This window comes from Molossus molossus, unplaced genomic scaffold (assembly GCF_014108415.1).
Source record: "Molossus molossus isolate mMolMol1 unplaced genomic scaffold, mMolMol1.p scaffold_m16_p_1, whole genome shotgun sequence".
Taxonomy (NCBI): Eukaryota; Metazoa; Chordata; class Mammalia; order Chiroptera; family Molossidae; genus Molossus; species Molossus molossus.
In genome coordinates, this window is record NW_023425344.1 from 201,152,045 (window position 1) to 201,179,770 (window position 27,726).

The 27,726-nt window shown below is 42.1% G+C and overlaps 1 protein-coding gene and 1 pseudogene across 7 annotated transcripts; one reads left to right on the top strand and one right to left on the bottom strand.

Annotated features, from left to right (window-relative positions):
• Positions 1–1,433: 1,433 nt before the first annotated feature.
• CIAO2A (cytosolic iron-sulfur assembly component 2A) lies at positions 1,434–26,865 on the bottom strand. Of its 7 annotated transcripts, XR_004959968.1 has the most exons (6): positions 26,596–26,865; positions 21,199–21,363; positions 13,546–13,595; positions 10,345–10,783; positions 8,057–8,102; positions 1,846–1,889 (listed from the first exon to the last, which is right to left on the bottom strand). XR_004959968.1 is itself a non-coding variant. In XM_036264696.1 (5 exons), the coding sequence occupies exons 1-5, from the start codon at positions 26,723–26,725 to the stop codon at positions 1,792–1,794; spliced, it is 489 nt and encodes a 162-aa protein (XP_036120589.1). In that variant the 5' UTR covers positions 26,726–26,865; the 3' UTR covers positions 1,434–1,791. The 7 variants fall into 7 exon arrangements, 6 of the variants coding, with proteins under 6 accessions (XP_036120589.1, XP_036120635.1, XP_036120601.1 ...); XM_036264696.1 differs by lacking the exon at positions 10,345–10,783 and having other exon boundaries at positions 1,434–1,889; XM_036264742.1 differs by lacking the exons at positions 10,345–10,783; positions 13,546–13,595 and having other exon boundaries at positions 1,434–1,889.
• On the top strand, positions 20,032–20,189 carry LOC118618827 (annotated as a pseudogene).
• Positions 26,866–27,726: the final 861 nt, after the last annotated feature.

The following is a 27,726-nucleotide window of genomic DNA, read 5'->3' on the forward strand; positions in this document are numbered from 1 at the left end:
AGTAAGTGAGAGACCATACATTTGGATTGTTTTAATTTTTTTTGTTTGTTTGTTTGTTTTATCCTCACCCGAGGACATTTTTCCATTTTTTGTACAGATAGAGTGGGAGGGAGAGAGAGGAAGAGACAGAGAGAGAGAAACATCGATGTGAAAGGGACACATCGAGTGGCTGCCACCACACGACCAACCAGGGACGGGGACAAACTGCAACCGAAGTACGTGCCCTTAGCGGGAACCGAACCCAGGTCTCTCTGGACCGCAGGCCGGTGCTCTAACCGCTGAGCCAAACTGGCCAGGGCTACATTTGGATTGTTTTAATCAAAACTGCTTTGGGGCCCTGGCCAGTTGGCTCAGTTGGTTGGCGTATCATCCCCTGCACCCAAAAGGTCACAGGTTTGATTCCTGGTCAGGGCACAACCTAGGCTGCAGGTTCAATCCCCAGTCAGGGCACATATGGGAAGAAACTAATCAATGTTTCTCACATTGATGTTTCTCTCTCTCTCCCCCTCTCTTTCTCTCTCTCTCCTTTTCTTTTTTTTTTTTTATCCTCACCCGAGGATATTTTTCCATTTTTTGTACAGATAGAGTGGGAGGGAGGGAGAGAGAGAGAGAGAGAGAGAAACATCGATGTGAAGGGACACATCGAGTGGCTGCCACCCGCACGACCAACCAGGGCCGGGGACAAACTGCAACCGAAGTACGTGCCCTGAGCGGGAACCGAACCCGGGTCTCTCCGGACCGCAGGCCAACACTCTAACCGCTGAGCCAAACTGGCCAGGGCTCTCTCTCCTTTTCTTTCTCTCTAAAAGCAATAAACAGCCCTGGCCAGTTTGGCTCAGCAGTAGAGCATTGGCCTGTGGAACAATGAGTGGCGGGTTGATTCCAGCAAAGGGCGTGTACCTGGGTTGTGGTTCGCTCCCAACCCTGGTCAGGGTTGTGCAGGAGGCAACCAGTTGATGTGTCCCTCTCACATCGATGTTTCTTTCTCTCTCCCTCCCACTCCATCTGAAAATAAATAGAAAAATATCCTCGGGTGAGGATTAAAAAATAAATAAATAAATAAACAAACAAATAAATAAATGCAATAAACATATCCTCCGGTGAGGATAACACAACAACAAAAAACCTGCTTTGGGGAATTCCTGATCTTCAAAATTATATATGTCATCTGGCCCTCTCCAGCATTTGTCCCTCAACTATAAATAAGTCCAGAATTCTCCTGGGAGGAAGGCAGGACCTCGGCCTGATCTTAAGGATTCGTTTTGAGGAGAAACATCTGTAACAAAAATAAAATTAAAAAAAAAGGATTCATTTTGGTTCTCAGATCTCTGATTCTACAACATACTCAGAAAATAAAGCTTTGTAATTATCTTAAAGTCGACATTTACATTGAATTTACAATTCAATAAAAACATTCTAAGGTGTGTTATTACAAGAATCATCTCTGTTTTATTTATTTTACAGAATAATGATCTGAACTGAATACATTTGGGCACAGTAAATATTTGACATGAAATGCAGTTGTTTCAGAATGGGTATCAGAAAAATAGCAACTCATCTTACACATAACTGGAAAATATTTTTCTGTCTGATCGTTTAAGTGTTACAAATCCTGAGAATATTATACACTGAACAAACTAAGTACTACCTTATAATTAAATCTTGCTTGGAAATCCTCCTTTAAAAAAATGCTTTGAGGTATAAATCACCTATGTATTAAACATGAGTCTTTTACATTTTACAAAGAATTTAAACAAACATATCAAAGTTCAGTGGCTCTTAAAACAGCTATCAGTCAGGTTCAAGCACACACTGTTCCACGATTTCCCGTAAGTTGGGGTTCTCCATTGCAGCTGCCACTCGCTCTTTGTCATTTATCTGCTTGTTGACTGCAAAACACAGAGACAAAAGTTAGCAGAGCTGGGTCAATATATGGCAACAGATGTAATTTTTCTTAGGCTGTTAAAACAGAAAATTTAACTCCTTGGGAACTTAAAGCTGATTTTGGCTAATTATTCATAAGTTTTAGAAGGGAGACTTAAAGAGAAAAATATCTTCTATAATCCTACTATTCTACCACAACTATTTTTATTTCTTTCTTTCCAGTCTTTGTCCATATACATATTTCCATATGTTATACTCAGGGTAAATACAATTTTGAAAATTGCTCCTTTTCCCTCCTTAAACCTTCTTAAATAACTTATAAGGATATTTAACACAGCAAAAAGTGTAAGTGTGCTAAATAAATTATGAAGAAAAAATAAATTTAACAAATAATAATAATAAATAATAAATATCCCTGGCTGGTTTGGCTCACCAGTTAGTGCGACAGCCCATGGACCAAAGAGTTGGCAGTTCAATTCCGGTCAAGGGCATGCACACCTTGGTTGCAGTTCAATCCCCAGCTCTGAATCTTTTTGGAAAGATTCTTCAGAGTGGGATTATCAGATCTGAGGATATGAGCATTTTTATGGTTTGAATGATATAACTGAATTACTTCTCAATATTTTTTTTACCAATTTACATTCTCAACAGCAATATATGAGCTATCATTTTGCCAAGAATACTCAGTATTATTTTAAAAAACAGCCCTTGCCAGGTGGCTCAGTTGGATGGAGTGTCGTCCTATATATCAAAAGGCTGCAGATTCGATTCCTGGTTAGGGCACATACCTAGATTGTGGGTTTGAGCCCCAGTTGGGGCACATACAGGAGGTAACCAATCAATGTTTCTCTCTCACATCAATGTTTCTCTTTCTCTCTCCCTCCCTCTCTCTCTAAAATCAATAAAAGAAATGTTTTAAATATAGATACACACACACACACACACAAACTAGAAGATGAAAAATGGTTCCAATTATTGTCGTAATTTGCAATTTCTTGATTAACAGCAAGATAACATTTTCCCATGTTTATTTATAAGCTCTTCTTGTGTCATTTTCTATTTATATCTCTTTGTATTAATCTATTGGTTCTTTCTTTTTTAAAAAAAAATTAGTTTGCATTGATCTTCATAATAAAGGTATTGGCCCATATTGGTTGTCTATAATTTGCAAAAAGCAATCCTGATGGAATAGTTCAAAAGAGAGATGCCCATATTCTTTATTATTATTATTATTTTAAATCCTAACCCAAGGATATGTTTACTGATTGTTTCGAGACAGGAAGAAAGAGAGAGAGAGAGAGAGAAACATCATGTGAGAGAGAAACATGAGTTGCCTCCCCAGGATCGAACTGGCAACCTAGGTATGTGCCCTGACCAGGAATCGAACCTGCAACCTATTTGGTGCAAGGAACAAGCTCCAACCAACTGAGCCACCCAACTGGGGCAGAGATGTTGATATATTTTTAAAATTTTTTTTTAATTAATTTTTTTAAAGAGAGAGGAAGGGGGAAGGAGAGAGAGAAACATCAGTGGGAGAGGGAACATCAATCAGCTGCCTCCTGCATGCCCCCTACAGGGGATTGAGCCTATAACCCGGGCATGTGCTCTGACTGGGAATTGAACTAGCAACCTTTCAGTGCATGGGACAATGCCCAACCAACTGAACCACAACAGCCAAAGTGAGATGTCTATATTCTTAACGTGGGCTAACTTTTCTGGGACCCTGCTAAAATGTCACATACAGAAAACAGATATTCCTATGTAAACAATTGCAATTCTTTCTGTTTCTTTCTACTACAATGTAGGCTCCATAAGGCCAAAGGTGTATCTCAAAGGTCAAATTATGCCTGCACATAGAAAGCACTCAATAAATACTTAGTAATGAAAAACCCTTTAAAAAAGCTTAATATGGAACTTCTAGTCAAGATGGCGGCGTAGGTAAACGAGGTATCGCGTCCTCCCACAACCACATCAAAGTTACAACTAAACTACAGAACAACCATCATTCAAAACCGCCTGAAATCGAGCTGAATGGAAGTCCTACAACTACGGAATTAAAGCAGCAGCCACATCCAGACTGGTAGGAGGGGCGGAGGCGGATGGGCTGGTCCCACACCCACGTGTGGCGGATAAAAATCAGGAGGGCACCTCGGCTGAGAAGGTCCTTCCTGAGGACTGAGGGGTCCCCGTCCCATACCAGGCACCCTGCTCAAGGTTCCAGTGCCAGGAAGAGAAGTCCCCATAACTTCTGGCTGAGAAAACCAGCGGGAACTGAGGCTTAGGAAGGCTGAGGCAGCTGGAGCCCCAGGCAGCTCCTTAAAGGGCCCGCGCATGGACTTATCGGACTCGCTCCCTCTAAGCTTGGGGGGGAAGCAGCTCGAGGGGCACCAGAGACATACAGGGAAGAACTGAGCTATTTGGCGTTGGAGTCAGGGCTGGAGAGGGGGCTTTCTCTGGGACAAACATGCTGTCAGAGGCCTTTGTTCTTTTGGTGAGCCCTTCCCTGGGGTGGTAGACAGTCGCCATATCTGGGACTCCAGCAACCTGGCTCACACTGGTGGCCCCGCCCCACCCAACTTTCAGGCCCACTCAAGCTGTTGCCAGTTGCTTAACCATAGGATTGGCCTGCCTTGGATCCTGCTTCAGGTTTTCCTAAATTCTTACAAACAAGCAGCATCTGGTCTCAGCTAGACCCATACCTCTCATTAAGTAATACATACAAACAAACACAGGGAGGCAGCCAAAATGAGGAGACAAAGAAACAGGTCCCAAATGAAAGAACAGAACAAAACCCCAGGAAAAGAACTAAGCGAAATGGAGATAAGCAACCTAACAGATGCTGAGTTCATAATATTACTTATAAGGATGCTCAATGAACTTAGTGAGAACCTCAGCAAACTCAGTGAGGGCCTCAAGAGCATAAAAAAAGACCAGTCAGAAATGAAGGAGGCACTAACTGAAATAAAGAATAATTTACACAGATTCAATAGTAGAGTAGGTAAAGCCAAGAAGCAAACCATCGATTTGGAATATAAGGAAGCAAAAAACACCCAATCAGAACAGCAAAAAAAAAAAAAAAAAAAAAAGAATCCAAAAAAATGAGGGGAGTGTAAGGAGCCTCTGGGACAACTTCAAGCATGCCAACATTCGCATCTTGGGGGTGCCAGAAGGAGAAGAGAGAACAAGTAATCAAAAACCTATTTGAGCCCTGGCCGGTTTGGCTCAGCGGTTAGAGCGTCCGCCTGCGGTCCGAAGAGACCTGGGTTCGGTTCCCGCTAAGGGCATGTACCTCGGTTGCAGTTTGTCCCCGGCCCTGGTTGGTCGTGCGGGTGGCAGCCACTCAATGTGTCCCTTTCACATCGATGTTTCCCTCTCTCTCTTTTCCTCTCTCTCCCTCCCACACTGTCTGTACAAAAAATGGAAAAATGTCCTCGGATGAGGATTAAAAAAAACAACAACAACAAAAAAAACCTATTTGAAATGATAATGGCAGAAAACTTCCCTAACTTGGTGAAGGAAACAGACATACAAGTCCAGGAAGCACAGAGAGTCCCAAATAAGATGAACCCCAAGAGGCCCACACCAAGACACATCATCATCAAAATGCCAAAGGTTCAAGACAAAGAGAGAATCTTAAAAGCGGCAAGAGAAAAACAGTTAGTTACCTACAAGGGTGTTCCCATAAGACTGTCTCTGATTTCTCAAAAGAAACTTTGCAGGCCAGAAGAGAGTGGCAAGAAATATTCAGAGTGATGAAAAGCAAGAACCTACAACCAAAGTTACTCTATCCTACAAAGCTGTCATTTAGAATCAATGGCCATATAAAGAGTTTCCCAGACAAGAAAAAGTTAAAGGAGTTCATCACCACTAAACCGTCATTACATGAAATGATGAAGGGTCTTTTTGAAGAAAAAAATAAAACATGAACAAACAAAATGGCAATGAATACATATCTATCGACAATTGAATCTACAAACAAAATGAACAGGCAGAACAGAAACATTCTCATAGATACGGAGAACATTTTGTAGGTTGCCAGATGGGAGAGGGGCTGGGAGAATGGGTGAAAAAGGTGAAGGGATTAAGAAATACAAATTGGTTGATAGACTAATAAACCTCAAAAGGAAGGGGGTTTGGGGGTGGGAAGAAACAAACCAAAGAACTTTTATGCATAACCAATAGACACAGACAACAGTGTGGGAAAAGGTGGGAGGAGGGCGGAAGTGGAGAGGAGGGAGTCAATGGGGGAAAAATGAGGAACATCTGTAATACATTCAACAATAAAGATTTAAAAAAATAATAAAATAAATAAATAAATAAAAATTAAAAAGCTTAATATGCCCGGCCGGTGTGGCTCAGTGGTTGAGCATTAACCCATACCCCTAAAGGTTGCCGGTTAACCCTGGCTGGTTTAGCTCAGCGGTTAGAGCATCAGCCCACAGACCAGAAGCTCAGATTCAATTCTGGTCAAGGGCACGTACCTCGGTGTGGTTCAGTTCCCAGCCCTGGTTGAGGTCATGCAGGAGGCAACCAGTACGTGTCTCTCTCACATCGATGTTTCTCTCTCTCCTTCTCTCCCTCCCCCTACCCCCCACTCTATGTGAACAAAAATGGAAAACACCCTCAGGCGAGGATTCTTTTAAAAAAGTTTAATACTATGTTATTATAAAATCCTGTAAGTAAGAAGAGTTTCAAAAACATAACAAGAGTGAATTTAAGGGACCTAAACTCTTTTATTTTTTAAATTAAGAGTTAGAAGTCAATAGTTTATGGGATTTGAATAAATTTAATTCATGAGAAGTAAAATAATCTACATGTCTGGAACTGTAAAAATTGGACATGATTTTAGCAGTTTTCATGACAGTACCTAAAGTCTCCTGAATGGGCTATTCCTCTGAAAGCAGTGGGCTTCCCTCCCTCTCTGTGTCCATGTTTTTGTGTACCTCTTCCTATATGTGCTTTTGAGTTGCTATCTTCCTCTGTATGTCTCTTATTGTTGCTTTTACTCTATTACTGTCCCTTTCTTCCCCTCCTCTGCTGTTTTCCAACTTCTCAATTTACTTAGCAATGAAAGCTAAGCACAACATGCATTTTAAATGTATGTCTTATTATTTGCACTCTATCACTTGTAGATAAAATTCTGTTCTGTTTTTAATATAACACATAGGTTATGTGGAACATTTTGTCTTTTGCTTTTCTCAAACCCACCTCTACTATTTTTAAGTAGTTAATGATTGACTTCTCTCTGTAGGCCAGATGTCCTCTATATAAAAAAGGCTACCACTCCCACTTTATTTTATTTTATTTTTCTTAATCCTCACCTGAGGATTTATTTTTATTGATTTTTTAGAAAGGAAGGAAGGAAGAAAGGGAGAAAGAGAGAGAAATATTGATGTAAGAAATAGGAACGGGTTGCCTCCCACATGTGCCCTGACCAGAAATTAAACCTGCAACCTTTTGGTGCACGGGATGGCGCTCCTACCAACTGAGCAACCCAGCCAGGGCCCCACTTCCATTTTAATACATTAACTCAGAAAGACAACACCTACTCTAAGATTCCCTAAAGCTTTACTTACTAGACCTTCAATTTCAAGTACACAGCTCTCTATCATTCTACCAAAGAAAAGAATCAAGTCCTCTTTAGAGCTTATAAGTCAAGGTTCCTAGAGCTGGATATTCTTTACAAAATGTGTAACCATTGGTCTAAACCAGTCAATATCCACAAGGCCTAACTCTAATTCACCCAGAGTCCTAATAAAAAAACTACTTCCATGAAATGCCTATTTCTCTACGCCTCAAGGAAGAGCTAATAACTGATTTTGCACTTTTTTGCAAATGACCCAATAGATAACTGGCTGGCAGAATAACCTGGTATCCCAGATAAAGTACTTTCTGAAGTTTTTTTTTTAATATCCTCACCCGAGGACATTTTTCCATTTTTTGTTCAGGTAGAATGGGAGGGAGAGAGAGAGAGAAACATTGACGTGAAAGGGACACATCGAGTGGTCGCCACCCACACGACCCAACCAGGACCAGGGACAAACCACAACCGAGGTACGTGCCCTTAGTGGGAACTGAACCCAGGTCTCTCTGGACCACAGGCCGACGCTCCAACTGCTGAGCCAAACTGGCCAACACTGAAGTTGTTTTTAATGATTCATGATTCACTTACTGTCTTCCTCTGTTGAGTGGGTTCCTTCAGAAATGTAGATTTCCAACTAGGAAGAAAAAATATTAAAAGCAAGATATTTAGAGCATTCCAAGATAATAAGTGTAGTGGAATGTACAATGGACTCAAGAGTCTAGGGATGAAAGCTCAGATTCTATTTCTACTATAAAATACTTAGGAACAAATCCCTCAGATTCTTCTCTAAAACAAGGGCTGAAATGAATAGAATTTTTTATTTTGGTCATCTGAGAAAGGTCTATAGGGGGCATTCTATTTTTTAATACAAACTAATAAAATTTTATACAAATAAGATCTCATATATGTTTTACTCATGGATACCCCTCTCCTGAACTCTAACTCTTCCTCCCAAATCAGTATCTAGACCTGCTCCCTGCTCACCCCCGCCAAGAAAGCTACAGTAATAATCTAGTGTAGTTTGTTCGATATTTTTCTCTATACCACCATAATCTAACCAATTTCACAAACACATACACCCCAAGGTTGGACATTCGTTTTATTTCTTATTTTACAAAAATGGGATCACAGTATATAATTTTCAGTATCTTTTTTTTTTTTTAATCCTCACCTGAGGACATTTTTGCATTTATCTTCAGATAGAGCGGGAGGGGGAGAGAGAGAGAGAGAGAGAGAGAAACATCCACGTGAGAGAGAGACATCGACTGGCTGCTACCTGCATAACCCCAAACGGGGCTGGGGACGAACCACAACCGAGGTACGTGCCCTTAGCGGGAACCGAACCCAACCTCGCTGGTCCATAGGCCGATGCTCTAACCACTGAACTAAACCAGCCAGGGCTATCCTCCTTTTCTCATCCATTTTTATCTTGACAAATTTATTCTCAAGTGCAATACAGGTTAAGCTATCCTTCCTGTTGCTCTCACTCCCTCAGATAAGCTGTCTCTAAGAACCAGAGCTTTTGAGTCAAATCCACAAAATTATTGCAAATCCTGTGGTAAATAAATCATGCTATATGATAAAGACATGCTTATTTTCCAGAGAACAATGGAGCATATGAACTAATTCTTATATACTTATTTACTACTGAGATAAATGTTTTTCATGAGTGAAAAAATCACAGCATATCATGGCTAAAAGAGACCTCAGAAGTCAGCCTTGTTTTTTTTGAGGGGGGCTCCCACCAATAAACAATGATTTGGAAATTTCCAAACCTGCCTAAAGTGTCACTTTCCCAGGCCTAGGCCTCCCCTCCTTTCCAAGCTCCAAATGGCAATGAGTTCTCCCCACCTCCCCCAAGCACACACACTCATACTTCAGGTCATGCCAGAGAACTTGAGTGTCCCCTTCCCCTAGGAGGCTTTACAGCCCTGCGCCTAAAAGCTGGGGTGGCAGCCCTCTGACTTCCCAGTCGACGATGGTGGCCAGAGCCACTTGCATAGATTGAGGCAAGAATATAAGGGAGGAGGTACCAAATAGGGCTCCCTGGAAAACTCCAACTTATCCCGGTACAAACAAGTGGTTCCCACATAGAAGAACCTGCTCCCCAAATAGTGTAAATACCCAAAGGAAAAGGAAAAACCAGCCATGGCCAGTTTGGTTCAGTGATTAGAGCGTCAGCCCTCAGACCAAAGAGTCTCGGGTTCAATCCTGATCAAGGGCACATATCTCGGTTGCTGTTCAGTCCCTGGCCCTGTCTAGGGTCATGTGGGAGGCAACCAATTGATGTGTTTCTCTCACACAGATGTTTGTCTCTTTCTCTTTCCCTCCCTCCCACTCTATCTGAAAATCAATGGAAAAATATGCTCAGATGAGGATTAAAAAAAAGAAAAAGAAAAAACCAGTAGCAAGGCTTGTAGGAATGACAAAGAATTTTGGTTTAGAAAGGCTAGGAAGAGTGTAAGCTGTGCCCCTCTTTCTTGTCTAGCTCCCCAGAGCCAGCTCGGGCACCTGCCCTAAGGGGGAGTCTGTAAACAAGCAAAGCCAATGGCCTTTGGTTTTGAAACCTCTCCTTTACAATGTCAAAGCAAGGCCTCCAGTAGTCCTACTTGGACCTGCCTGCATTGGGCAGAGGCATCTGTTGTGAACCCAATTAAAGCCAATGCATAAAGTAAGTAATAATGCCTTGGGACCAAGCAACAAGGAATTCTATCACTATAGTTATGAAACTAAAGCTGGGAAGCAGAGAGTGACAGGAGCTCCCCTTTACTCCCCTTCCTTATTCTATGTGTCTGCAGCCTCAGATGATGGTCCCTTCCAGGCTAAGAAGAAAGGAAGGGATCCCTGAACAGTTAGGTCATGCGAATTCCCAGAACCTGTTCCGGCCTTCATCGCTGCATCTTGGCAAAGATATGCCTCCCCACTGCTTCCTGGTCCCAGGGCCCTGGTGGTAAAAAGCAGTTTCTCTCTCCTCCTCAGGATTCCCAATCACATCAGTGATGATCTTGAGGTCTCTGTGCTGGGAATGGAGCCACTCTTGGATGAAATCCTGGGGGGAGTCAGTGCTAAAGCTGAGCATGAAATCCCTCTGGGTTGATGGAATCAATGGTCTCATGGCTGTTGACATTAGGGAGGCGATCTCCTACTGACTGGTGGTAGAGGCCAGAAAATTGCTCATCTGGGCCTTGAGTGGGTCATCCACCTCCACATCAATGTCATAACAAGCTGTCTTCTGGTGGTTAGGGTCCATGCTAATGACATGGTTGATGACAATGGGTTTTGGATGTTGCAGCAACCCAGCCAGCTTCATGGAATCTTAAAGAAACGGAATCAACCACAACTGAAGAACTGACGGAAGTAATGGTTGCAGTTGATGTACTCACACTCATGCCCGTCCTGCAGCTGGTTGTGTTTGATGTAAAGCCATTAGGCTTGTACAATGGCAACCCTCATCTGAGTGTGCACTCCCAGCACTCCTGCCAGCAGGGGTCCAACTTGTAATGGGAGGCTGATGATCCAGCAAGGAGCAGCAGGGTGCACTTGACATTGAGGTCTCCAGGCCATTTCACCTGGAAGCCATCCATCTCCTGGGTGGTGCATCCAATGCCACTCCACCAGATGGCTGGTACAGTTCCTTGTCTAGCTCAATGATGAGTCTCTTAAAGAATGAAGAGAACTTCCTCTTCTGTTTGCTAGTATCGTCCAGGAGTTTTCCCTCCACTCAGAGTTCCCAGGAAGCCACCTTGTCCCCTGCTGGGGTTCCCCCAGAGGTCCCTACAGTTCCTGCACTGTCACCTTCTGCCTTGCTGGAAAATATAGATTCATAACTTTCATATTTGTATCAGAGGCTTTTTTTTTTTTAATCCTCACCCAAGGACATTTTTCCATTTTTTGTTCAGATAGAGTGGGAGGGAGAGAGAGAGAGAGAGAGAAACATCGACGTGAAATGGACACATCAAGTGGCTGCCACTCGCACGACCAACCAGGGCCCCAGGGACAAACTGCAACCGAGGTACATGCCCTTAGCGGGAACCGAACCCGGGTCTCTCTGGACCGCAGGCTGACGCTCTAACCGCTGAGCCAAACCTGCCAGGGCTCAGAGGCTTTTTTGATGACCTCCTGAATCTCCATCCGCTTGCGAGCAATGGTCTGGCCCAGCTTCTGCTCAAAAGCCAAGAGTTACATGTACGTCTGAGACTCTGGGACAAGCTTCCGAATTTGCTGAGGTAGAATCTCATCTGCCATCTTCCTCCTCTTTAATCCCCAGTGCTAGCAGGCATCCAGGGCTGGGCCTGAGGTATACACAGGCGTTTTCGGAATGGGTCCATCATGGTGGGTGGCATGCCAGGCTGAAGTAGAGTAGGTATGCCTAAAGGGGACCTTTCAAGGGGTCCTACCTACAAGCCAGCCATGGGCATCCGGCTCCCTGGTGACATGCCAGGCCACCACAGGGCACACAGGGCCCATGCAGCAGAAGGCAGCAGCAGCCCTGGGGGCCCCCCACACCTCCAGCTGGCCCAGGCCCCGAGCACTGGTCCGGGTAGCATGCTGGGTCTGGCTGGTGGATACGGCACTTCCTAGTCCAGTTTTTAAAAAAAGACAAAACACCACATAAATTCCCCTAGTTGTATACTAACTCTTATTCTAGACAGCAAACTAACATATAAAATCAAATCCATACTCTGCCCAGCCAGTGTGGCTCAGTGGATTGAGCATCGTCCATGGACTGAGGTGCCGGTTCGATTCCAGGTCAGGGCACTTGGCCAGGTTACAGGCTCAATCCCCAGTTGGGAGGGTGCAGGAGGCAGCTGATGGATGTTTCTCTCTCACATCAATGTTTCTCTCTCTCTCCCCCTTCCTCTCTTAAAAAAAAAAAAAAAAAAAAAGGCAATAAAAAACATATTAAAATCACTCCATACTCATTTACTTTGGTTTACTTTGGCGAGGATGTGAAGAAATTAGACCTCTCATACACTGCAGATGGAAATGTGAAATGGTGGAGCAGCTGTGGAAACCAGTCTTGCAGTTCCTCAAAAGGTTAAATATAGTTACCATACCCATCAATTTTACTCCTCGGGTGGAAAACAAATGGAAAGATATGCCCACACAAAAACGTGTATACAATGTTCATAGCAGCCCTGGCCGGGTTGGCTCAGCGGTTAGAGCGTCGGCTTGCGGTCCAGAGAGACCTGGGTTTGGTTACCGCTAAGGGCATGTACCTCGATTGCAGTTTGTCGCCGGCCCTGGTTGGGTCATGTGGGTAGCAACCACTCGATGTGTCTCTTTCACGTCGACGTTTCTCTCTCTCTCTCTCTTCCCCTCTCTCCCTCCCACTCTATCTGAACAAAACAAAAAACAAAAAATGTCCTCGGGTGAGGATAAAAATAAAACAAAACAAATGTTCATAGCAGCATTATTCTTAATAGACAAAAAGTGGAAACTACCCAACTGTCTATTAACTGATTAACAAATAAATAATGTGGTATATCCACACAATAGAATAGTATAAGGCTATAAGAAGGAATTAAATACTCATAAAACATATTACAACATAGATAAATTCTGAAAATATTTTTAAATTGATTTTAGAGAGAAAGAGAGAAACATCAATTTGTTGTTCCATTTATTCATGCATTCATTGGTTGATTCTTATATGTGCCCTGACTGGAAATTGAACCCACAACCTTGGAGTATCACGACGATGTTCTACCCAATTGAGCTACCTTGCCAGGGCCTTGAAAATATTTTATGAGAAAGAAGCCAGTCTTAAAAGACCACAAATTATATGATTCCATTTAAATGCAAGGTCTAGAATAAGCAAATCTAGAAACAAAAAGTAGATGAGTGTTTGCCTAGGGATAGGGGAGGGTTTGGGAGAAATGGGGAGAGACTGTTATCATTGCAGAGTTTCTTATTGGGATGATGAAAATGTTCCAAAATTAATAGTAGTAATTTTGCACAATTCAGTGAATATACTAAAAACTATTAAATTGTACACTCTACATAGGTAAATTATATGATAATTTGAATTAAATCTCAATAAACTGTTATAAAACAACAAAAAACATCTTCCTTACCTTATGTTTAAATGGTAAACACCGCTGAAGTTTTACTCTTAAGCACAGCCCTGTGGAGGGGAAAAAAAAGCCCCAATTATCCCTTCTTACTAGTTCTTGAAAAAGCATACAGCTATGTCTAGGTATCTCCGTATAATACAGTAGCTGAAAACAACTTTGGCTCAATCCTTTGTAGGTCTCCTTTGAGCCTCACACCACACTAGCAACTTTAATATTGATATAGTTTTATATATTCCTTATGATAATCCAGTGAACCAGATATTATCAACTCCACCCTACAAACTATGAAACCAAGATCATAATGTAACCTACCCAAGGTCACAGAGCTAGCAGAGTGGCAGAGTTGGGATTGGAACCCAAGACTACTGCAAGGCCCAGATCCTTTCTACTATATCAATTTGCACTGAAGCAAAAGTCAATTCACTCTTTAAATTTCACTGAATGCCCACAACAGGCCGGGCCACATAAAAATTTAAAACCAAGTAACAGCCACTTAAAAAGCACAAGAAATCTTTCAAAGTTGGAATCCTCTATGCCTGCAAGGTACAAAGTTGTTTCCCTAAAACAAGTTTCTCTGCAGTTAAGTTTATCACCCCAATGTCAAGACACAGTTCTATAATTTTTTCCAGTTTGAGACTTGTAAGAGAAATTAAAACTGGGCTTGGAACAGACCCTCAGTGCCAATGTTCCACTGCTCCTCAACCTCAAAATAAGGAATAAATTTTAAACTAAATCTACACCACCAGACATGGAAGATAAATCAAACTGCTCTTATTATGAAGAGAAAGTGTTTCAGTAATTAGTTTTGGCCTTGCATGTTTTCATTTGGAGTAATTTATTTCATTTCCCAACTAATATGTAAGGGCTTGTTATGCTATAAAGAACATTTTTCTTAGTATTTTGTTTGAGTAAAAATAAACAATAGTAACAAAACCTCAAACCATCCTAGCACAGCAAAATATAACTGTTAGACTACCTATCTTTTGGAGAGCTACGGAATTAATTTGCTTTGGTCTTCTAAGTACCATTAGGTTTTCTTTTTTAAAAAATCCTCACCCAAGTATATTTTTCAGACAGAGTGGGAGGAAAAGAGAGAGAAATATTGATGTGAGAGAGAAACATCGATTGGTTGTCTCCCACCTGACCCCAACCAGGGCCGGGGACTGAACCGCAACTGAGGTACATGCCCTTGGCTGGAATCAAACCCAAGACTCTTCAGTCTAAGGGCCAACACTCTAACCGCTGAGCCAAACCGGCCAGGGCCTGTTATGTTTTCTAACAGATTCGTTTGAAAAATCCCAGAATAGGTAAAAGGTTTAGATAAGGTACAATGAGTCTGGGAAGTCTACAACACAGTAATTCCATAATACATATTAGGGAACTCTAAACAAAATACGTAATTTCTCTGAGGGTCTCCCTTTAAAGCAAAGGTCCTCAACCTCCTAATGCCGCGACCCTTTAATACAGTTCCTCATGTTGTATGTGGGTGTATCTGCATGTGGGCAACCCGCCTGGAGAAGGATAGAGGAGTGGTGTCTTGGTTCCTAAGACCATTAGAAATATGTGTTTTCCGATGGTCTTAGGCAACCCCTGTAAAAGGGTCGTTCAACCCCTAAAGAGGTCATGACCCACAAGTTAAGAACCGCTGCTTTAGAGGTTCTGCCTTAAGGTCTATCTGGAGAATTCTTCTTTTCTCTCTATCCCAACATGATCTCCTTAATTTTTTACTTATGTACCATTTGAGCATCCTCGTGTTGTAGTCGTGGTTGGTAGGTGTTTTAACCATTAAGTAATAGTAACTGTTTCACAATTCACAAGAGAGGCAGTGTAGCATAACTGAGATAGATACTATAGGTCCAAAAGTAGTTCCACTACACACTAGCTGTATGATCCTGGGCAAGTTAGTTAACCTTTCTGAGCTTCTGTAAGACACATATTATAATAGTACTGCTCTATTTAGGGTGGTTATGAGGAATAAATAAATAGTTACACAATGTACTTAATAAGTATCCAATAAATGTTAGCTATTATTATTTTATCATTTTCATTTTATAGCCAAGAACCAAGATAAGTGACTTGCTCAATATCACATGGCTAACCAGTGGCAGAACTGGAAGCTGAATCTAGATCTTCTCATTCCAAATCCTATGCCCTTCACGTCAGATCATACCTGCCTTCAGTCCTTGTTTAGTAAGTCAACACAAATGACTATTAGCTGTTTTCTCTGCCTTGTCCACTCATCTCCTTTGAGCCTTCCTTGTCTTTGTAATTACTTACCAGGGAAACTGTTAGTAGGTAACAACCTAAGTAATCAGGGTGGAACCCTTACTCAGGTGCTTTTCCTTGCTTATTCCTAACCTGCTCAAAGAAAATGCCTCCCAATACCTTAGCCATAAAGAAGGCTCTTATCCAGTTTTCCAATCATGTTGATTGAACATAATTACTGTGATACACTACTATACTACCATGTGTAAAGGGCCTTAAATGAAACCTATATCAAAAGAGCTCAAAAAAGTGACAAAACTTTGTACAGATCTAAAATATCAACCATAATCTAGTCTTGGCACCTTTACATAGTTATTTTTATTTTATGTTTGCTCTCAGTCAACATAAACACAGCTTTTCAATAACCGAATAACACTTAAATTCAACTCAACCTTCAAACTTTTTCATATATTTCTCACGCAGATATTTTGATTCCTTAATTACATTAATAATTTTAACAGAAATATAAAATCCCACCATATTGGTGTCATTTAGTAGAGACACTATAGTTTAACAGACACTCTAGTTTCTTCCAAGTTTCATTATTATAAATTTACCATAAATGTTTTTAATATGCCACTGTTTTCTTCTATGGAATTATTTCCTTAATTCCTGGGTCAGAGTAAAATCTTTTTAATAAGGATTTGCTAGTATGTACCCAGAGGGTTAAAAATATTTATATCATATGTCCCAATAATTCCACTTATAAGAATTTATCCTGAGGCAAAACCTAGACATAAAGTTGTTCATCACAGTATTATTTATCATTGTGAGAGACTAGTAGTCTAAATGGCTATAAAAATTATGCTATAATGATGAGATTAGCATGTAGCCATTATGACTATATAATTGAATAAAATTTAATGAGGAATAAAAAACACTCCTCATCTATTTCATGCTTTCTATTACTTAACCCTTATAATTCAGTAGATACCCTATTATCTCTACTTTATAGATGAGAAAACTGAGGCTCACAAAGGTTAAATAACTTGCCCAAGGCCTCAAAATGGCAGGGCTGACGGACCTAAAATTTTAGCCCAAAGCACACCATCTTTTCTTTTCTTTAAAAAGTTTTTTTTCTTTATTGATTTTAGAGAGGAAGGGAGAGGGAAAGAGAGATAGAAACATTAATGAGAGAGAACATCAATTGGCCACCTCCCGCATGCCCCCCACTGGGGATCGGGCCCACAACCTGGGCATGTGCCCTGACCAGGAATTGAACCGGCAACTTCTTGGTGCAAGGATCAATACTCAACCAATGAGCCACACCAGCCGGGCAGAGCACACCATTTTTTTTAACAACTTATTTTTATTTTCTTCCTTATGCTTTTGTAGTGTTTCAAAATTATTGCCAAACATGTTCCTTTTATAATTGAAAGAAACATAAAATGTTACTTTTTGAAAAATCAATTTGCTATAGGCTCTTAGGGGAGAGTAATAAACCATCTATGTAAGGACTCATGTATTTAAAAAAATTGTTTTAATTGATTTGAGAGAGAGAAAGGAAGAGGGATAGAGAGAGAGAGAGAGAGAGAGAGAGAGAGAGAGAGAGACATTGATTTGTTGTTCCACCTATTTATGCATTGATTGGTTGATTCTGTTTTTGGTTAATCCTCACTTGATATTTTTTCCATTGATTTTCAGAGAGTAGAAGGCAGGGAGGGAGGGGGTAAGAAAGAGAGAAAGACATCAATGTGAGAGAGACATGTCAATATTTGTTGTCCCCTGCACGTGCCCTGACTGAGGCCAGGGATCGAACCTGCAACCCAGGTACACACCCTTGACTGGGAATTGAACCCAAGATCCTTTGGTATGGGCTGACACTCTAGCCACTGAGCCACACCAGCCAGGGCATCACTGGTTGTTTCTTGTACCAGGGATCAAATCTGAAACCTTGGGGCATCAGGAAGACACTCTAACCAACTGAGCTATCCAGCCAGGGCTATCAAAACATTTTAAGCCATGTATTTGGCTGGTAGCTCTGTGGTTAGAGCATTGGCCCATTGGGTTGAGGCACATGTTGGAAGCAACCAATCATGTGTCTCTCCCACATCAATGTTTCTCTCCCTCTCTCACCCCCCCTCCCTCCCTTCTACTCTCTCTAAAAAGAAATGGAGCCTGGCCAGTGTGGCTCAGTGGTTGAGCATTGACCCATGCACCAAGATGTCGCTGGTTTCATTCCTGGTCAGGGCGTTTGCCCAGGTTGTGGGCCACATCCCCAGTGGGGGACATGCAGTAGACAGCCAATCGATGTTCTCTCTCATCAATGTTTCTCTCTCTCTCCTCTCCCTTCCTCTCTAAAATTAATAAAGAAAAAATATTAAATAAAAAGTAATGAAAAAAATATCCTCAACTAAGGATTTCAAAAGTATATGTATATATTTTAAGACACCTCTTTCATATCAGCGTAGAAGCAGTACTTTCAATATTCATTGATTCAGAATTTGTCCAATGACAAAAATAAGTATGAATTCAACAATGCTTTTTCTAGCATTGCAATTTATTTATTTATTTACTTACTTACTTATTTATTTTAAATTCTCACCTAAAGATACTTTTTTCTCATTTATATCCAGATAGAGTGGAATGGAGAGAGAGAGAGAAACATCAACATGAGAGAGATGCATCAACTGGCTGCCTCCCGCCCAACCCTGACCAGGGCCAGGAACCAAACCGTAACTGAGGTATGCACCCGACTGGAATTGAACCCGAGACTCTTTGGTCCACAGGCCAGCTCTCCAACCACTAAGCCAAACCAGCCAGGGCTAGCATTGCAATTTTAATAACCACAACAGTATCTACGGTTTAACAGACCTTTAAGATATAGCCCATATGCTTGAAACCACTAACAGAGGGATCCCAGGTCAAGAAGTGAGAAGAGAAATAGAGAAATCATAACAATAGTGGGAGCAATAATTAAATATTTACCTTTTCAATTCTTTTTATAAATTTGTCAATATATAGATATGTCTATATATCTAGATATCTAAATACATAGATATTTTATTGATCTTAGGGAGGGGGAAGAAGGAAGAGCAAAACATTGATGTGAAAGAGACACATCGATAGGTTGCCTCCTGCAAGCACCCCTACTGGGGATGAAACCCACAACCTAGGAATGTGCCTTGCCCAGGAATTGAACCTAAGACCCTCCAGTAAATGGGACTGTGCTCCAACCGAGTCACACTGGCCAGGGCTAAATGTGTCTATTTTTAAATAGGCAATATATTCCCATGGTTTAAAAACCTAAAATTAGCCCTGGCCAGTTTGGCTCAGCAGTTAGAGCATCAGCCTGTGGTCCAGAGACCGGGGTTCAGTTCCCACTAAGGGCATGTACCTTGGTTGCAGTTTGTCCCTGGCCCTGGTTGGTCGTGTGGGTGGCAGCCACTTGATGTGTCCCTTTCACATCGATGTTTCTCTCTCTCTCTCTTCCTCCCACTCTATCTGAACAAAAATTGGAAAAATGTCCTCCAGTGAGGATTTAAAAAAAAAAACCTAAAATTATAGGGTGGGGCAAAAGTAGGTTTACAGTTGTGAATATGTGAAACAGAGTTTATTCTTATTTATTAATTATTGTATTCTTTTTTTTATCCTCACCCGAGGACATTTTTGCATTTATGTTCAGATAGAGTGGGGAGGGACAGATGGAGGAAGAGAGAGAGAAAAACATCATATATATATATTGGGGAAGTAGCCTCTCAAATAGAAAACTACCTCAAAAAATAGTCTCCTAGCAGGACTCCTGCCCATACTATGCAGATGCCCATAAAACAGCTAAAAGGAGAAAATGGTGATGGCAGCAGTGCTAGTCTGACAGCACCCATTTCAATCTGTGAAACTAAGAAGAGAAGATGGTCCACATCCACTCTCCATTAATTGGAGGCATGTACATCTAACAAAAGCACCATGATATAACTAAAGGAGAAACACATTTGAAGCCTGGCGACCTGGGTTTGAGCCTCAGTTTCACCATTTTTTGGCTATATGATTCTGAGCCAAAACTCTTTGAACTTCTGGCTCCTCATGTAAAAAGAAGATGTTAACTCTTTGGTGAATTGTGAGGACTACAAAAGATAAATACAGTCGTTCCTCGGTATCTGAAGGGGTCTGGTTCCAGGATGCCCCAATATACCAAAATCCATAGATGCTCAAGTACCTTCTATAAAATGGCATGGGTTTTTTTTGTTTTTTGTTTTGCCTCGTTGCTTCCGAGTGAACAAAATGGGTCACCAGCAACTCTACTGGAGCCATCCAACAAAATTCGGCCAGGGTTCCCGTTCTTGCCGTGTCTGCTCAAACCGGCACGATCTGATTCGGAAATACGCCCTCAGTGATTCAGTCAGTATGCGAAAAACATTGGCTTCATTAAGTTGAACTAAGTGAACTTCCATGAATGGGCCACTCAAGACATCTACCTTCGTACAGAATGCTCTCTCTCTGTACATAAAATAAAAATTAAAAAAAAAAAAAAAAAAAAAGATGGCATGGTATTTGCATATAGCCTATACACATCCTCTTGTTTACGTAAATCATCTCTAGATTATTTATAATACCTAACACAATGCAAATGCTATATAAATAGTTGTTATATTGTATTATTTAGGGAACAATAACAAGAAAAAAATGTCTGCACATGTTGAATACAGATGCAGCCATCTTAGGCCTAACTATGTAGTACTTTTCAGAATGTAACTTATTTTCCCCAAAATATTTTTGATCCCTAGTTAGTTGAATTCATAGATGTGGAACCCACAAATATAGGCCAAGTGCACAAAAAAATTCTCAGGCCCTGGCTTGTGTGGCTCAGATGGTTGGGCAACATCCCGTGCACCAGGGGTTGCCAGTTAGATTCCCAATCAGAGCACATGGCAGGGTTTCAGGCTTGATCCTTGATAGGGAGCATGCAGGAGGCAGCTGATCAATGTTTTTCTCTCTCTCCTTTTTCCTCCATTTCTCCCTTCTTCTCTCTCTAAACATCAATAAAAATATCTTTAAAAAACTACTCTGTAGCCCTGGCCGGTTTGGCTTAGCGGTTAGAGCGTCAGCCTGCGGTCCTGAGAGACCCGGGTTCGGTTCCCGCTAAGGGCACGTACCTCGGTTGCAGTTTGTCCCTGGCCCTGGTCGGTCGTGCGGGTGGCAGCCACTCGATGTGTCCCTTTCACATCGATGTTTCTCTCTCTCTCTCTGTTCCTCTCTCTCCCTCCCACTCTACCTGAACAAAAAAATGGAAAAATGTCCTCGGGTGAGGATAAAAAAAATTTTACAAAAACTACTCTGTAAACCATAAAGTTGTGATACATGATGCTAATTGTTACTTTGGATCAATATCAGCTAGAATAAATTAGAATTAAAATATATATATATATATACACACATACACTCTCTTACCAATAAGAGTCGCCAAAGAGCAATGAGGTACGGTTGGTGTGAACCTGATAATAACCAAATAGTCCTCTTCATTTATCTCCTGAACCTCCACACAACTTTCTGTTACCACTTCCAGTTCTTCCAAAGTGTTGGGCTTCTCTGGGTCCCGGATAGTTCGAATCAAATCTAAAAAATCATCACAGATAAGGTATTATGTAAAAACATGAATATTCTAAATATGTATGATTTTGCCAGTCCTAAACAAAAAACACTCTCTTTTTTTTTTTTTTTTATCCTCACCTGAGGACATTTTTTGATATTTTGTTCAGATAGAGTGGGAGGGGGAGAGAGAGAGAGAAACATCGACATGAAAGGGACACATCGAGTGGCTGCCACCCACACGACCCAACCAGGGCCAGGGACAAACTACAACCGAGATACGTGCCCTTAGCAGGAACCGAACCCGGGTCTCTCTGGACTGCAGGCCAACGCTCTAACCGCTGAGCCAAACTGGCCAGGGCAATTTCCCAGATTTCCGACAGAAATTTCCACTACCAGTTTCCTTTTGAGAAAACTGTTTTTCTTGGATTATTCGATCATATCCAGTGCCTCGGATTCAATATTGCAGAGAGAATATAAGAATGGGGAAAGTGTCATAGAAGCTCAATGGGAAGAAACAACTTTTAGCTTAGGAGAATGTAATATCGGAACTTATGGAAGTGGAATCTGAATCAGGCCTTTAAAAATGGGTAACATTTCAATGGCTCTCTCTATGGATCACGCCAGTGCCTTTCCCCACCCTCTTCCCCCAGGCTTTTTCCTTGCCTCTTTCTCCTAAGGCAGCGGTTCTCAATCTGTGGGTCATGACCCTTTTGGGGTGGAACGAACCATCGAACCATCGGAAAACACATATTTCCGATGGTCTTTAGGAACGGAGACACAGCTCCTCTATCCGTCTCCAGGCAGGCCCACCCACATGCAGATACGCCCACATACAATATAAGGAACTGCATTAAAGGGTCATGGCATTAGGAAGGTTGAGAACCACTGTAATAAGCCTAAGGACCCTTTCTTCTGCCTCTATAATTTGTTCCCTGACCCCATGCATCTCAGTTGGTTCACAGCTCACTCTTTCTACCTCTGTGACTTTCTTTTGTTTGTTTGTTTGTTTGTTGTTTTTGGTACGTGCCCCTAGCGAGAACCAAACCTGGAACTCTCTGGTCCGCAGGCCAATGCTCCAACCGCTGAGCCAAACCGGCCAGGGCCTCTATGACTTTCTAAATAAACTTTTGTTTGTATTTGACTAAAATAATTTAAAATTTTAAAAAAATGGGTAACATTTTGCCCTGGCCGGTTTGGCTCAGCGGTTAAAGCACTGGCCTGCGGTCCAGAGAGACCCGGGTTCGGATCCCACTAAGGGCACGTACCTCAGTTGCAGTTTGTCCCCGGCCCTGGTTGGGTGGTGCAGATGCTGGCCACTTGATGTGTCCCTTTCACATCGATGTTTCTCTCTCTCTTTCTTCCTCTCTCTCCCTCCCACTCTATCTGAACAAAAAATAGAAAAATGTCCTTGGGTAAGGATTAAAAAAAAAAAAAAGGGTAACATTTCAATATTCAGCATTTAAGGTGAAAGAAAGCAAAGAACCAGAAGTGCAGTTTACCTAGAACCCAGCATAAATGAAGAGGATGTTAGAGTTTGGGCCAAACCACCAAGGATCTTTTGGGGACAGCTACAGGCAGTAGGGTGTCCTCGAGAGGTCTTGAACAAAGGAGTGGCATGGACAGCATTACACTGTCACCTGGTAACTCATCCACCAGCTGACAGACACAGAACTAAAAAGCAGAGCCATGGATACCAGCTGGAAAAGCTGGGCCTAAAACAGGCACATAAAAATGGTAACAGAGAGGAGGAGACAGGGAAGAACTCGTTTCTGAGACACAATCAACAGAATTTGACAACTGTTTAAATGTAGAGGAGAAGGAAAGGGAGAAAAGGAAGATGACTCAGATTTTTTTTTTAATTCTCACTTGAAAATGTTTACTGATTTTAGAAAGGGAGAGAGAAAGAAACATCAATGTGAGAAATATCAATCAGTGTATGCGCCCCAAACAGGGATCGAACCCATAACCTAGTTATGTGCCCTGACCGGGAATCAAACCCAAAAACCTTTTTGGTGTACGGGACAACACTCTAACCCCAACCAGGGTAATGACTCAGATTTTAATTGTAAGTGTCTGAGAGAACACTAATAGAATAAAACAACAGAGAGCATAGGAATACATTTGAGTGGGGGCTGGGACAAATGGTATTAATTTTATATATGATTTTGCTTCAGGAGCAAACCACTGGTACATTCAAGCAAACACTGGACCGTGCTTGACATAAGGTTTAAGAGAGCATCAAGGATAGAGTGGTTGTTGAATCTATGAGATTCACAGGAAGAATAAGTAGAACAGTAGTTTTCAACCTACTGGCTGAACAATGAAATCACCAGGAATCTTTTAAAAAAACAAAAACTAATGTCTGAGCCCTACCTCCAGATATTATGGTTTCACTGATTTGTAGTATGGCCTGGGCACTGACACTTTAAGAAATTCCTCAGATTATTATGTGTAGCTCAGTTTGAGAATTACTAATGTAAGAGACCCAAAGATAGATCTGTGGAAAGCACCTAATTTAGGCATCAGGAGGAGGAAGAAAAACAAGAAACAGAGAAGGGAAGACAGGGGTGGTTAACATCAAGTGCTGCAGAAAAATTCAGATTGACAGGAGCTAAAACAGGTCTTTCATTTTGTCACCCAGGAGGTCACCTGTGAAAAAGCAGTTTCAGTAGGGAGGTGAAGGCAGAAGAAGCCAGTTTGCAGACAGGAAAGTGAGTGGGAACTGAAAAATGCAGTCCTAGAGCTGTGGCAGGGAAGGGAAAGGCAGAGAAAGGACAGTGCGTTTAGAAAAAGCTATAACAGTGACAAGATAAAGAAAACTTGAGTGTGTTTTATAGCCCAAGGGGAAAGATCAAATAAAGGAAGAGAGACTGAAATTAAGGAGGGGCAGTAGGAAGACTGGTAAAATAGGCAGAAAGGAGTAAGACCAAGGATATGGAACCTGGGTTTGGCCTTGGGGAGGACAGATTTACTTCTTACTCTGATGTAGAAAAAGATGCAAAAAGATAATGATAAAGAGAAATGGTAAAGTAGAAAGATCACAAGCAGAGGGAGCTCACAGAGAATGGGCTTGATGTTCTTAAGCCTGAGATTTTGTTCTATTATTTATGGCATCTCTGCAATCAGAAATGCAGCTGGGAAAAACAGTCAATCAAATTTACCAAACTCCTGGCCTATTCCCTTGATTAGAAACAGAATTTGAAAATACAAGCAAGAAAAAGAGGACACAGCTTCTCCTTCACAAGGCTGTGTCATCATGGAGCTCAGAGAAACAGGGTTTTTTGAAAGGGAATTTGCTGCCCCCTCATCCTATTTCTTTTCCCTGTAAGGCTCATTTTATACAGGCTACATTATATTCTTTATATGCTACTTAACACTGAAATTAAATCCCACCCCTTATTAAACGTCTCCAGTTTTCTAGTTATTTGAGATTTAGATTTACTTCTTTTAGAAAGAAAGCAATGTTGCTCTCACATTACTCCCCTGAATAAAATTCTTCAATGATTCTGGACTGATATTAAAATCTTCATTTATATGTAACCTTCAGAATCCAATTCCAACCTACTATCTAAAACAATTTTTAACCATACCACTTTTAACCACAAACCCTATCCTATCCCCCTATTTACCATTCCCCAAACATACTATTTTCTTACCTCCACACTTTTGTTCTAGTTTCCTCTGTTTAGCATGCCCTTTACTCTCTATATGTCCAGAGCCTACTAATTCTTTAAGGCCCAACTCAAGTGATTCCTTCTTAGTCTTTCCAGATCCCCTAATCAGAAATGGTATCTCTCCTTCCTCTAAATTTCTGTGTTTCAGGTCTACAGCCTTCTACTGCATAAATAAAATATGTATATATTTATATATATTTGTCCTCCTCAAAGTAACTTTGAAGGCAAGAATAATCATCTCTCTTCCAAAGCTGTATCCCCAGTGCCCTGCTGTTACTAGAAGACATAGTAGAGGCCTGACAGGACACAAAGGTGTCCATCTGATTCGTGGAAGTCATTTCACTCATATTGATCGTTGGGTGGGGTTGGTTAGGTCCTGCCTCTGGCAAAAGAGAGGTAAACTAGATCAGCTCCAAAAGTTTTCTCCATCCCTAACTTCCTTTTCCTGGTCTATAAGCCTTACCTGTATTACATTTGTATTCTTTTTTTTTTTTTTTTTTTTTTTAATCCTCACCCGAGGATATTTTTCCTTTTTTTTTTCTCAGATAGAGCGGGAAGGAGAGAGAGGAAGAGAGAGAAACATCGATGTGAAAGGGACACATCGAGTGGCCGCCACCCACACAACCCAACCAGGGCCGGGGACAAACTGCAGCCAAGGTACATGCCCTTAGCGGGAACCGAACCTGGGTCTCTGTGGACCACAGGCTGACGCTCTAACCGCTGAGCCAAACCGGCCAGGGCTACATTTGTATTCTTATGGTTATATCTTTTACCCTCCATCAGCAGGATTCTCTGAACATTAGTTAAATCCACTCTTTTTAGTTTTCAAAAACAATACTAAAAGGAAGAGCCATAAGGCAATTGTGAAGTGGTGGGAATGCACTAAGTTTGGAATTAGAATACATGGGCTTTATAGTTTTTCCTTACTGGCAGTGTAACCTCCAGGTAACTGAGTAACCATTCTAAACCTTTGTTTCCTCATCTGTACTATGAAGATGTTCCCTGGGGTTAAAAAGAGAAAGAAGTATGTGTGTGAGAGTGTTTTCTTGTTTTGCACTACAGGCTTGGCTGTTTTAAGGAACTGTTAAGTTCGAGGACTGGCTACGAATAAAATCTATCTCGACCGCTTCTCACGGGGACCTCTGCCTACTGCCTTTGCAGAAGAAAGTGGCTGTGACCTTGGGCCAGTCCCCAACTTGGCAGTCACAGAGCAGTGCCTTCAATGATGGCAGCAGGAGTGTCCAAGGATAGGAAAGAAAGAGGCTCAAGTAGTGCAACCAGGCCAGCTCTGCTTTCTAACCAAGCAACCTAGACGCCAGCTCTGCCACTAGGACGTGGGGCAAACAAGGGAAATGAAGCGTTTAAGACTTCCAGACTTGGCTTACTCCGGGTTTAGGAAGAGCCCGGGTCCTAAAAAGACCCACATTGCCGCGTTACTTAAAACCCCGAAGAAAACGCTTCCCACGCTCCCGAGGACAGCCGGCAAAAACCCGAGTTGCCACTCCCAGCCCTCAAGTGAGGCCCTGGTTCCCCCCAGCCTCCATATAGAACGCCAAGTACTGCCCTAGGTAAAATTAATTACCATAAACCTCTAGCGCTTTCTCTTCCATGATCCGGGGCTGCCGGGCAGCGCCCCGCTCAAAGAGGCCCGAGAGCCACAGGACCCTGTTGAGCGTCCAGGAGAGCAGCCCCGACACCCGCTCCATCCTCATACTCCGCCATCCCTGGCGACTGTCCCACCCGAGCCGCCGTCTTTCAGCAGCTGGCCTCGCGATTTATCAACTTCCTGGTCTTCAAACCGGCGAGGTCTTCAAACCGGCCAAGTCAAGACCAAAGGTTCAGGAGAGCAGAAAATGGGCGGGTCCGCACGGAGTAGCGCGGAGAACCAAGGGAAGGGCACCGCAAGGACCACAAACTCCAGCATGCTTTGCTCTATTTCAGCGGGACTAGGAAAAAAAATTCCTCGCGGCACGTGAGGCGCATTGCATGCTGGGATGTATGGGACCTCTCCCCCCCCCCTTTTTTTTCCCCCCGGAAAACAGCTGTATTCTGGGAAGTGTAGTCTTCGCTGGGGAAGAAGGGGTGGTTTGTAACGGTCTATTTATTTACTCACTACTGATTGCTTCACTCAGCGCCCTCCATAAACTAAATATGACTAAAGATGAATCCCGAAGAGGTAGGGGACAAGAGATCTTGATTTCTAGTCCTGGAGTAGCGTGTGCACGGAGACTTTTACTATTTCTCCGAGGAAGCCGCTTCCATCCAAAGGTTTTACTTCCTTAGGCCGGAAGTGAGTTTCCCTTGCGGTGAAACGGGATGTCCTAGGAGCCTAGTGAAGGATGGTTAGACGTGGCGGGGAGACGGGAGGCCTTTTTAGTTTTCTCGTCTCATAGGGATTTAGGCCAACACAACTTACCACTACAGGCTGACTATCCTGCCAATTGCCTTAAAGACAACATAGAATGAGAGCTTTCCCTATGTCTAGTGCATCCAATAGTGACATTGTAGATGATCCCGAAAAAGAATGTTTATAAGCTTCCTGGTGTTCATTCATGGCCATTATGGACGACAGTAACAAGGTTGATGATGTTAACAGTTTTATCCACCCATCCCTCCAATCAAATCTCAAACATTTATCGGGTATTTAATTTGCCGGGTTTGGTCTATAGGCGCCAAGGATAGGACAGGGCCCCAGCCTTCCAGTAGCTAACAG